Source organism: Hemitrygon akajei, chromosome 4 (genome assembly GCF_048418815.1).
Source record: "Hemitrygon akajei chromosome 4, sHemAka1.3, whole genome shotgun sequence".
Taxonomy (NCBI): Eukaryota; Metazoa; Chordata; class Chondrichthyes; order Myliobatiformes; family Dasyatidae; genus Hemitrygon; species Hemitrygon akajei.
Genome location: NC_133127.1, coordinates 36,073,888 through 36,087,081, shown reverse-complemented (window position 1 = coordinate 36,087,081; position 13,194 = coordinate 36,073,888). Strand labels below are relative to the sequence as shown.

General features: G+C 47.4%; 1 protein-coding gene across 3 annotated transcripts in view; it reads left to right on the top strand.

Annotated features, from left to right (window-relative positions):
* The window catches only part of LOC140726233 (uncharacterized), an 87,214-nt gene that overhangs the window by 71,289 nt on the left and 2,731 nt on the right, over window positions 1-13,194 (top strand). For 2 of the 3 annotated variants that reach the window (XM_073042330.1, XM_073042328.1), the window contains exons 8-10: window positions 6,725-6,830; window positions 7,498-8,904; window positions 12,659-12,718. In XM_073042330.1, the coding sequence (XP_072898431.1) occupies window positions 6,725-6,830; window positions 7,498-8,904; window positions 12,659-12,718 (1,573 nt within the window). The remainder of the gene's footprint in view (window positions 1-6,724; window positions 6,831-7,497; window positions 8,905-12,658; window positions 12,719-13,194) is intronic. The other variant, XM_073042329.1, reaches the window with a different exon arrangement.

The following is a 13,194-nucleotide window of genomic DNA, read 5'->3' as shown; positions in this document are numbered from 1 at the left end:
GGGATCTCTTTGCTTGGCAGGTGAGACTTGTGGCTGTGAAACAGTCTCAGGTTCTGGGGCTTCCTCCGTGGTGATTGTAGGAATTGACTCTGGGACTGCAGGAAGTGGATCTAACATCTCTGGGCACCTTTCTTTTCTAACAATTGACTCTAGTCTCCTCAATTGATCGATGTGTTGCCTCCAAATGACACCAGACACTATCTCCACTGTGCAGGAGAGGGGTCCAGTTCTGTCCTTAATCGTTCCAAGTACCCACTTTTGATCACCTCTGCAGTCCGCCACCAGGACTGTTTGTCCAAGAGTGAAACATCAAGCCTCCTTGTTTGAGGAACCCTCAATTTGTCTCAGCTGTTCGTTCTGAGAGTGGGGTTGAGGAGATCCAAGTGTGAGCGCAAGGGATGACCCAGGAACAGCACAGCTGGTGAGTTGTTGCTTGTGGAGTGTGCTGCATTGCGATATACAAGGAGGAAATTGGCAAGTTTCTGATTTAGTGTCAGTGTAGTGCGTTCTGCTGACATTGTATTCTTTAGACTCTGAACAAACCTTTCCATCAAGCCGTTTGTAACTGGGTGGTACAGTGCAGATATAACACGTCTTATTCTGTTCATTTTCCGGAAAGAGTGAAACTGTTCCACAATAAACTGCGGTCCATTGTCGCTGACTAAGTGTTCTGGAACACCAGTCCTTGAGAAGAGGCCTCTCAACACATTAACAATGTGCCAGGCTGTTGGGATCATTTCTGGCCTCTTTGTACTGTAGTTGCATCCACTACTACCAAGAAATTTGTGCCCATGAATGCTCTGGCAAAATCCACATGATTCCTCTGCCAAGGCAGTGCAGTCCATTCTCAGCGATAGAGAGGTGCTGCTCTTGGCTTCTCCTGGACGTGCTGGCATCTCAAACGGTGCCTGGCAAGCAACTTGCTCTGCTGATCACCAGACAATCCTTCGAGCCAATGCTTTCATTTTGACCGTGCTGAGATGACCAGCTTGTAGCTCCTCCAACTCTTTGGCTCTCAGCTTGGATAAGACAACAAATGTCAATGCTGGTAAAAATGGAAGAACTTTAGTTTTTGCCGTACATTCCACCCAATTTGTGTGGCCATGTAGTCTCTAGTTTCTCTTTGGATCATCTCTGCAGTAACAGAGACACTTTTGATTTGTGTCAGTATCCTCTATTATAAACTTTTCCTGTATTTCTTGTTCCAAGGGTAAACGGGACAACCCATCAACATTTCCATGATTAGTCATCCTCTTGAATCCGCTCTTGTAATTGTGTCCTCCAAGAAACAGAGTCCATCTCTGTATTGGTGCTGTTGCTGTCAGTGGAACACCCTTCTGTAGATTGAAGATGGACACTGGTGGCTGATGATCAGTAACGAGGGTAAATTCTCTTCCATGCAAGGACTGGTTGAAATGTTTTCAGCCCCAGACCAGACTCACCTGTCAATCAGAGCGTAATCTTTGTAAGAGAATGTGATGTAAAGTTCACTTCCATCACTTATAACATGTGACATGACTGCACCTGTCCCATAAGGCGAGGGATCACAGGCAGGCTTCACTGGACAACGTGGATCATGATGTGTGAATGCAGTGGCCGACATCACCATTCACCTCACACTGCTTTGTTTAGTTCCAGTTCTTCCCGATCTGTAGTAATGAGACAAAGTCTGGAGCACGGCAGCCAGGTTTGGCAGGGACCTGTTACTGTAATTGACAACTCCTAAAATTGACCATAACTGTGACACGTTCTTTGGCCTTGGAGCATCCACCACTGCTTCAGTATTCTCAGCACACTTATGTGTCAGTAGCGTGACCATAGTGAATGATGCTTGGTTTAAAGAATTCACACCTGAAACATCGTGCTCTGTGCCCATAATTATCTAATCTTTTTAAACATTGCCTTGAGATTTGGGAGATGTTCCTAGTCATTCCTACTGGTAACAACACTGTCATCCAGGTAACTCTGAGCGCCTGGGTAACCTTACAACACCCGTTCCATAGCTTCTGCCAGCCTGCAGGTGCAGACACTACTCCAAAGATAACAATTATAGCGATAAAGCCCTTTGTACATATTCATGGTGAGAAATACTATGAACTCTTCTTCCATCTCCATCTGTAGGTAGGACTCATCTCCATCTGTAGGTAGGACTCAGCTACATCTGTAGGTAGGACTCATCTCCATCTGTAGGTAGGACTCAGCTACATCTGTAGATAGGACTCATCTCCATCTGTAGGTAGGACTCATCTCCATCTGTAGGTAGGACTCATCTCCATCTGTAGGTAGGACTCAGCTACATCTGTAGATAGGACTCATCTCCATCTGTAGGTAGGACTCATCTCCATCTGTAGGTAGGACTCATCTCCATCTGTAGGTAGGACTCAGCTACATCTACTTTGCTGAAGTGCTTTCCTCCAGGAAGGTTTGCAAAGACCTCCTCTAACCTGGTCAGAGGGAATTGATTGACTATTAGTACTGGGACAGTAAAATCTCCACAGTTTCTGACATACCCATCCCTCTTGGCTACTAGGACCCCCCCCCCCACCCCAGTAACTGGTATTGCTCATGGGGTCCACTCAAACTTGGAAAGAACTTCTTCAGCCTCCATGCGATCTAACTCACTGGCTACTTTATCATGGATCGTAAAGGTTCCACATGGGCTTTGTAAAACTTGGATTCAGCATTTACATTTAACACTATTTTACCCTTGATGTGTTTGAGTTTTCCAAGAATATCCTTGAACACTGTTGTGGCATCATCCAGTACCTTTCTTAATTCACTTTCAGTTAGCTCCTTTGCTGGGGATGGGGCATGCAAATGGTGGATGGCTCTCCAATCAAATTATTGTTGCCTCAGCCAATCAAGGCCCCACAATGTTGGCCCTCCTGTTTTTACCACAAACAAGCCCAAAGTGTCTTGTTAGTTGTTGTACTTCACTGTTACGAATGTCGGTTCCACAGGAGTTATCTTTTCTCCATTATAAGTTCTTAGTTGAATATCTGCAGGCTTCAGTTTAGTATCTTTGAAATGCCTCTCAACCACATTTTATGGGATGACTGAAACAGCCGAGTCAGTGTCCAATTCCATTTTAATTAATTTAATGCTCACTTCTGGTGTAAATCACATTGCTTGTCTCTTGTTAGTTTTCATGTTTTATGAGTTTTCATAATCTCAAGGCTACCCAGTCGTGCGTCACTCTCATCATTATCAGATATTTTTCCTCAGCAACAAGCAGATCAGTGCTCTTTTTGAAACTGCAACTTGACTTTTTATCTTTTTCTTTTCTCTGTGCAGTCCATTTATTTTTGTCTACCTGACATATTCTTCGTACGTGTCCTACTTTGTTGCATTTGATGCAACGTGGATAGAGCTTTGGTTGATTGGCAGGAAACAGAGAGTGGGAATAAAGGGATCCCATTCTGGTTGGCTGCCAGTTACCAGTGGTGGTCCATAGGGGTCCGTGTTGGGGCCGCATCTTTTTACATTGTATATCAACGATTTGGATTATGGAATAGATGGCTTTGTGGCTAAGTTTGCTGATGATACAAAGATAGGTGGAGGGGCCGGTAGTGCTGAGGAAACAGAGAGTCTGCAGAGAAACTTGGATAGATTGGGAGAATGGGCAAAGAAGTGGCAAATGAATTACAATGTCGGAAAGTGTACGGTCATGCACTTTGGTAGAAGAAATAAACGGGGAGACTATTATTTAAATAGGGAGAGAATTCAAAGTTCTGAGATGCAATGGGACTTGGGAGTCCTCGTGCAGGATACCCTTAAGGTTAACCTCCAGGTTGAGTTGGTGGTGAAGAAGGTGAATGCAATGTTGGCATTCACTTCTAGAGGAATAGAATATAGGAGCAGGGATGTGATGTTGAGGCTCTGTAAGGCACTGGTAAGACCTCCCTTGGTATACTGTGTGCAGTTTTGGGCTCCTTATTTAAGAAAGGATGTGCTGACATTGGAGAGGATTCAGAGACGATTTACTAGAATGATTCCGGGAATGAGAGGGTTAACATATGAGGAACATTCGACTGCTCTTGGACTGTACTCCTTGGAGTTTAGAAGAATGAGGGGGGACCTCAAAGAAACATTTCGAATGTTGAAAGGCATGGACAGAGTGGATGTGGCAATGTCGTTTCCCATGGTGGGGGAGTCTAGTACGAGAGGACATGACTTGAGGATTGCAGGGTGCCCATTCAGAACGGAGATGCGAAAAAAAATTTCAGCCAGAGGGTGGTGAATCTATGGAATTTGTTGTCACAGGCAGCAGTGGAGGCCAAGTCATTGGGTGTATTTAAGGCAGAGATTGATAGGTATCTGAGTAGTCAGGGCATCAAAGGTTATGGTGAGAAGGCGGGGGAATGGGACTAAAGGGGAGATTGGATCAGCTCATGATGAAATGGTGGAGCAGACTCAATGGGCCGAATGGCCGACTTCTGCTCCTTTGTCTTATGGTCTTATGATGCAAGTTTTGCCTGGTGTAAGTGAGCCCCGCTATAATGGTAACATGATTTGTTTGGCCAGGCAGGTTTCTGTTTAGCAGTATGCCAATTTTCATTCCTGGCTGCAACTCAAATGTGTCTACAGTACTTTGTTTTTATTTAGTTAGGCACTCATCTAGTCGTGGTGCCATAATGACTAATGTCATTCACATACTTTTACATATAATCCTTAATGAATTGTGTAAACAAAGAATGCTTAATCAAACAATACATTTACAATATTACTCAAATATTACTTAAATATTAAATGCATTACACCCCCTACATCCACCGCTCCATTACCCTGACTTCCCACATACTTTGCTCCCCCACTATCCACTCCCTCAATTCTCCTCCTCCTATCCATGCCCTTACTCTCCCAGCCTCCCTCACTCTTACTCTCCCCTACCCTCACTCTCACCTGAACTTCTGGTCCCATTAGGATGCCGGAGTGGGTTGGGGACTGGAGGAGTTGAGAAAGGCTGAGTGCAAGGCGGGGGGGGGTGGGGGGGGAGTGTTGGTTGGGAAGGGAGAGGTACAGGAGAGGGAGGAGGGGTGGTGAGGGTTGAGGATACATTGACATGATAGACTAAGGCTGATTTGAGTATAAATGTATAAATGTTGGGAGGGGATGCCTGGGTTATACAGGATGGTGGTGAGACCACGTCTGGAGTACTGTGTACTGTGCAACACACACACACACACAATGCTGGAAGAACTCAGCAGGTCAGGAAACATCTATGGGGAGATGCTGATGAAATCTGATGAATGATCTCGGCCCGCAACATTGACTCTTTATTCCTCTCCATAGATACTACCTGACCTGTTGAGTTCCTCCAGCATTTCGTGTGTGTTGCTCTGGATTTCCAGCGTCTGCAGAATCTCCCCTGTTTATGTTATACCGTGTGCTGTGACAGTATCCTTATTTAGGGAGGGATGTTACTGCACTGAGAGAACTTCCGGGAGGGTTCACTGCACTGTCACCTGTATGGGCAGGACTGAGACAGCCCAGGTCAGTGGGCTGGGCTGAACGGAGAGTTTGGAAGTGTGTGAAATGCATTTTGACAGAGTGGCTGTGGAGGGCATTCCATCATGTGGGGGAACTACAAACTTGGAGTCACTGTTTAAAGGTCAGGCTTTGTCTGCTTGACAAAATGCAATGTTCTGTCTCAGATGTATATTTGGAACTCTCCCTCTAAGGGTGGTAGAAGCAGAGTTTTTGAATGTAATAACGCTGAGGGAGAGGGGTACTTGATGAATGAGGGGTAAAGGGTGACAGGCAGTTTAACACAATGGGATTGCAGCCGTGACAGTGGGAACAAGCCTCTCGGCCTAACTGGTGCTTATTGACCAATATGCTCATTCCTGGGTAGTCCTATTCGCCAGTATCTGGCCCTGATGCACCATCAATAACTCTCTGAGACGTGAGGCGAGATATCGGCTTTTATTGGCTGGAAGAAAGAACAAGCAGCAATTGACCACCACACTGCATCCTGGAGACCGAGACCGGGGCAGAGTCCCCAATCGCCTTTATACCGGGGTCCGTGGGAGGAGCCACAGGAGCAGTCAGCAGGGGAGGGCGTGTCCAGACAGGTATATGTAGTTCACCACAGGCCCATAACCTTCTAAACTTTTCCAATCTGTGTACCCATCCAACTGTTCTTTTAAAGATTGTTACTGTACCACTTCGGCAGCTCATTCTAAATGGACACCACCCTTTGTGTTTAAAAAAAAACCACATTTTTCCTTAAGTGCCTATTAAATCTTTCCTCTCTCACCTTAGAACTGTGTCCTCCTGTTTTTGATTCCCCAACTCGGGAACTGTATTTACCCTATCTATGCCCCTCTTGATTTTATACACCTCTAAGAGATTGCTCTCGGCTTGCTGTACTTTAAGGAATGAAATCCTAGCTTGTCTAATCTCTCCCTATAAGTCAGTACTTCAAGTCCAGGCACCATCCTGGTAAATCTTTGCTGCATTCTGTCCAGTTTAATAACGTATTTCCTAGAAGGATGACCAGTGCTGAACACGGTACTCCAAGTGCAGCCTCACCAGTGCCCTGCACAACTGCAGGATAACCTCCCAACGTTTATAGTCACTGGGTTTATGAAAGACAGTGTTCAAAGCTCCCTTCACCACCCTGCTGGTGTGGAGGGGAGGCCCGAGGCCTGGACTGAGCTGCTAAAGACGAGGCAGCTTCCACATCAGAGCCAGATACAAACCTTTTGATGATCCTCCACAGGAGTCAACGCAGATGGTGGAGAACCAGTATGGGAAGTGGCTCGAACCCTCCCAGGGGCAAGAGGATGAAGAGAACATTTATGAGAAGATGAGTGGCCTGCTGATGGGTGAGTGTCGTTGGTACAGTACGGAGAGCCAGCCCACAGACTGCACACCTCCCTTACCTTCTCAGCTCTCCAAACCAAGGCATCAAGAACTCTCTTGTCTCCGGCAGGAGTGAGAGATCACACCCCATCGTGGGGGCAGGGACACGAGCCCAACTAAAACCCGTGCAAAGGGCAGTTGTGGCCGGACGAGCCAGGTGACTGAGGGCCGGTGGTCTCGGCTGAAGGCATGGGTGTTCCTGTGTGGAAGGTGCCTCCTAGAGAGAGATGGCAGAGGGGGGTGGAGAAGAGTGGCTGGACTAAGAAAGGGGAGGGAGGGGAGAGAAGTGAGGGGAGGGGAGGGGAGGGTGCAAGGGGAGGGATGTGAGGTGAAGGGGAAGAGTATGAGGTGGAGGGGTGAAGAGAAGGGTGCAGTTTGGTGAGGAGAGAAGTGAGGTGGAAGTGCATCAGAGAATCGGAATCTGGAATTGTATCCTTGAAGGGTGATGGAGGTCAGATTGTTAGAAGTGCTATGAGGAACTGGCACTGGGGAGTCATTGAGGTCCAGGGAAGATCTGCTATAGTTGTATTAATAGTGGGAAAGGCTCGAATGGCCAACTGGCCTGCTCCTGCCCCCTTTGTGTTCTTGTTCTTAATCCCCAGATTTATTGAACTTGGTTTCTTATTTCAGCAGCAAACAAGTTTGAGGGAGTATCCAAGTTGGAGGAGATGGTCCGCAAGGAAGATCCCTACACCCTGTCAATGGATAAGGAAGACCAATACACCACAGGGATACCCAAGGAAGACCGGTACGTCACAGGGATACCCAAGGAAGACCGATACACCACAGGGATACCCAAGCAAGACCGGTACGCCACAGGGATACCCAAGGAAGACTGGTACGCCACAGGGATACCCAAGGAAGACCGATACACCACAGGGATACCCAAGGAAGACCGGTACACCACAGGGATACCCAAGGAAGACCGGTACACCACAGCAGGACCCCAGAAAGCCCACGACACCACAGCAGTGGACGAAGAAGACCCCTACACCCTGGTGTTGGGTGATGATGACCATTACACCACAGCAAGACCCAAGGAACGCTGCCACACTGTGGAATTCGATAACAATGACTACACAACAGTGGTACCCAAAAAAGACCGCATTACTACTGCAGTGGAGGAGGAAGATCCCTACATCCTGGTGTTGGGTGATGATGACCGTAACACCACAGCAAGACCCAAGGAACGCTGCCACACTGTGGAATTCGATAACAATGACTACACAACAGTGGTACCCAAAAAAGACCGCATTACCACTGCAGTGGAGGAGGAAGATCCCTACATCCTGGTGTTGGGTGATGATGACCGTAACACCACAGCAAGACCCAAGGAACGCTGCCACACTGTGGAATTCGATAACAATGACTACACAACAGTGGTACCCAAAAAAGACCGCATTACCACTGCAGTGGAGGAGGAAGACCCCTACATCCTGGTGTTGGGTGATGATGTCCGTAACACCACAGAGAGACCCAAGGAAGACACTGCGAGACCTAAGGAACATTGCCACACCATGGCATTCGATGATGACCGCTATACCACAGTGGTACTTAAGAAACATCACCACCCTGCGGAGGCAGACGAAGAAGACCCCTACACCCTGACTTTAGATGAAGACCTCTGCACCACAGTGGTACCTAAGGAAGGCTGCTATACCATGGCAGAAGATGGGGAAGTCCCTGGAATCCCGGCATTGGGCAAGGAAGGCCTATATGACATGGTGATACCCAAGCAAGACAGATACACTGCAGCAGTAACCAAAAGAGACTGCTACGCCAGAGCAGTAACGAAGGAAGACTGCTACACCGGGACGGTAACCAGGGAAGACCGCTACACCGGGACCGTAACCAGGGAAGACCGCTACACCGGGACGGTAACCAGGGAAGACCGCTACACCGTGGACAACCCATATGATTACATTCTGCCACAGCGGAAGAGCAGCTCAGACGCTCGGAAGGAGAGTCGGCCTCCAGCACCCATCCCTCGGCCTGTCGTCTTGTCGGAGGCCGCCAATGCCCCGTTCATAGCACAAGGTATGCCCTACACTCTCAGGTTGGGCTGGTGGAAGCTGAACCAATCCCGAGAACATTCATGGGAGGAAGGGCTGGGACACAGGAGTTAGAACTAGGGGGACTCCTGACCTGCGTGTTTCTGTTCAGCAGAGGGTCCTTGTGGAGGAGTGAGGGAGAGTGGTAAGAACACAGAGCAAAACAGAACACTACCGCACAGGAACAGGCCCTTCAGCCCCCAGTGTCTGTGCTGAACATGATGCCAATCCATACCAATCACACCTGCCTACACGTGGTCTATATCCCTCCTCTCCCTGTTTGTTCACGTGTCCAGCTAAACACCTCGTAACTGTTGCTGTTGTCTACATTCCCACCACTTTTCCAAGTGCCTATCACTCTCTTGAGTAAAAAAAAACTTGCCTTGTAAATATTCTTTAAACTTTCACCCTCTCACCTTAGAACTATGCTTGCTGGTAATTGACATTTCTGCTTTGGGAAAACACACAATCTATCTCATCTATTCCTCTCATAATTTAGATACTCTTATCAGTCACCTCCTCAGCCCCCGACTCTCCAGACAAAACAATCCAAGCTTGACCTACCTCAACTAGTAATACTGACCAGGTTCTGGTGAGCCTCTTTTGTACCCTGTCGAAAGCCTTCACATCCTTACTGTAATAGGGTGCCCTGTACTGCACACAATACTCTAAGGGTGGTCTAACCAAAGTTCTATTAGCTGCAACGTAACTTACCAATGCTTACCGTATATCAACACCCTGACCGATGAACGCTCTATGGACGCCGTGCTTTACAGTACCAGCGACCTGGGTTCAATTCCCACTGCTGCCTGTGAGGATTTTCTACCTTCTTCCCATGACCATATGGGTTTCCTCCAGGTGGTCCGGTTTCCAAAGCCATGGGTGAATTGGTCATTGTGAATTGTCCCGTGATTTGGCTAGGATTAAATCGGGGGATTGCAACTCAATAATAAATAAACAAACATAGTTGCCTGAAGGTGGTAGCATATAGGATGGTAGTGATAAAATTGCATCCCAAGATCCCTTTGTACTTCAAGACCTAAAGGTCCCACCATGCACTACATACGTTCCTCTTTAACCTCTCAAAGTGCAACACCTCACATTTTTCCAGGTAAAACCCTCCCCACCACTGAGCACATCCAGATGGAGAATTGTCGCAGGAGAGCAGCCTCCATCGTCTGGGACACCCACCACCCAGGCCACGCTCTCTTCTCACCGCTGCCATCAGGAAGGTAGAGGAGCCTCAGGACTCACACCACCAGGTTCAGGAACAGTTATTACCCCTCAACCATCAGGCTCTTGAACCAACAGGGATAACTTCACTCGGTTTCACTTGCCCCACCACTGAAATTTTCCCATATCCAATTTCATGGACTTCACCTCATGTTCTCAATATTTATTGCTTATTTATTTATTATTATTATTTCTTTCTTTTTGTATTTGCACACTGACGTACATCCAATTGATGTAGTCTTGCATTGATTCTATTGTGGTTATTGGTTTTATTGAGAATGCCCGCAAGAAAATGAATCTCAGGGTAGCATATGGTGACATACATATACTTTTATAATAAATTTACTTCAAATTTTAAACTCTATCTGCTATTTCTCCACTAATAATACCAACTGGTCTATATCTGCTGAATCATTTGACAACCTTCCTCACTATCCACAAATCCAGTTTTCCTGTTGTCTGTGAACTTACTAATCATTACTAGCATTTTCATCCAAATTACTTGTGTAAACCGCAAGCAGAGATCCAGGCCAGACTCCACTGGTCACAAACCTCCGGTCAGAATGGCATCCTTTCACAACTGCTCTCTGTTTTCTATGGACAAACTAATTTTGGAATCCAGTCTTCTTAGATCCCATTGGCCTTAATCTCCTGGACCAGCTACTATAAGGGACCTTTTCAAATGTCGTACTAAAGTCCATATAAAAAACATCCACTCCCCATCGCTCACTGGTCATTTTCAAGATACTAAAGTTTATAAATTTGACTACCAAATCCCACTGTGTGTGGTGTGTGCGTCTCTCTTTGTCTGACACACACACACACACACACACACACACACACACACACACACACACACACACACACACACACACACACACACACACACACACACACACACACACACACACACACACACACACACACACACCTGACTATCCTAAGTAAGTTCTATTCCAAAGGATCTTCACCAATAATTTCCCTCCCACTGATATAATAAATGAGAGTGATTGCTTGATATGTAAGAGCATTGGGGGTGGGGTGAATATGCGTGTGAAACTTTGTGAAACCAACAAAACAAGAAGTCGAGCACAGCCAGTGCCACTAGGGGCTTTTTGACCTGCCCTCCTTGTAGAACGTGGGATGTGGCAGTGAGTCTGGGGTCAGGTATTGTGAGGGAATTGGGAAAGGTCATGCAGTGGATGGACAACCAACCAACGTCCAAAAGACAATCAACTGTGCTAATACAAAAAGAAAGAAAAGCAATAAATAATAACATTGGAAAAGCATGACTCTCCATGGAGGACATCCCCACGATCTGAGCAGACTAGACATTGACAAGGAGTTGTTGGACACCTGGCTCAGAGTTGGAGACCTCTTCCCAGAAACAGAAGGGCTCCTTGTGGTAATACAGAACCAGGTGGTTAACACAAAAATGATCAAAAATACATAATAAAAGGCCAACAAATTCAAGACGATAAATGCAGAAAACGCCAAGAGGAACCAGAAACAATCCAGCTCATTACAGGATCCTGCAGCAGTTTAACACAATCTGATGACTTACACAGGCACAATCAAAAGGCAAACATCATTCACCAAAATCTTGCTTTAAAATACAAACTCATACCTTTCTATAAATACAAGCCTGATCCAGTTTTACAGTCAGAGTCCTGCAAATTGGAGAACAGACGCTGGGACAGTGGGCAGCCTTGAGGGGTCAATGAGTCTGGGGTCAGGCACTGGAACAGTGGACAAAATTGAGGGGTCAGTGAGTTTGGGGTCAGACACGGGCGATAGGCAGGTTTGAGGGGTCAATGAGTCTGGGGTCAGGCACTGGAACAGTGGACAAAATTGAGGGGTCAGTGAGTCTGGGGTCAGACACTGGGGCAGTGGGCAGGTTTGAGGGGTCAGACTCTGGGACGGTGGGCAGGCTTGAGGGGTCAGACACTGGAGCGCTAGGAAGGTTTGAGGAGTTAGTCTGGACAGACAGTGGACGGATATTGGGGCAGTGAGCAGGTTTGAGGGGTCAGACTCTGGGACGGTGGGCAGGCTTGAGGGGTCAGACACTGGAGCGCTAGGAAGGTTTGAGGAGTTAGTCTGGACAGACAGTGGACGGATATTGGGGCAGTGGGCAGGTTTGAGGGGTCATTGAGTTTGCGGTCAGACTCTGGGCAGTGGCAGGTTGTAGGGGTTAGTGAGTCGAGTCAGGTAGTGGATTGACAGGGGCGGTAGGTAGGGTGAGGGGTCAGTGACGAGTCAGACGGTGGACGGACTCTGGGGCACTGGGCAGGGTGAGGGTGTTGTGTGGGGGTCAGGTAGTGGATTGACACTGACAGAGGGTGGGTGATCAGGTGGGGGGGTTGCGGACAGTACGAGACCTCTGGATGAGCCCCTGTGAAACCTTTAACAAGGGTTTGGTTCCTTTCCGGGAGTGCGCAGAGGTTCTCCAGGAGCAGCAATGTTCCCGCTGACCAGCTCCTGACATGTTCTGATCTTTTCTCTCTTAGTCTTTCAGCAAAGGACGGGCAGGGAGATGAATGAAAACATCTACGGGATCATGGCAAGAGGTATGTCACTACCAGTGGCTGGTCTGACACTTCTCCCAGTTTGTGGCCAAGACTGACCACCAAGTGACCCAACACATCCAGGGCCATCATGGCCACGAGCAGGTCCACTCATCAGGCCAGCAACCTGGTCTGGGGGTGGGTCACTCCAACGATGGGAAATGCTCCGTTAGGGGTTACTGATACAACCCAGGCTGAGGCCGCCCCCTGCTGGGGACCACAACTCCACTTTACATTTACTTTCCCATTTTCAACAAATGGTTAATTTCGGAGTTTCTGTCATTTTTTCAGTACCAGCCAGATGTTCACACACAACTCATCACTTTAGAAAAAACTGATTTTTACAAACACTTTACATTAAGCAGCTCCATTTGTTCTTAAATTTAATACGCTTCACGACCAAGGATATATGGGCTCTATCAATAGTGGGGCAGTAATTCCTCGCATTGTCTCTGTGATGGGGCCAGTGTGACCAGGGC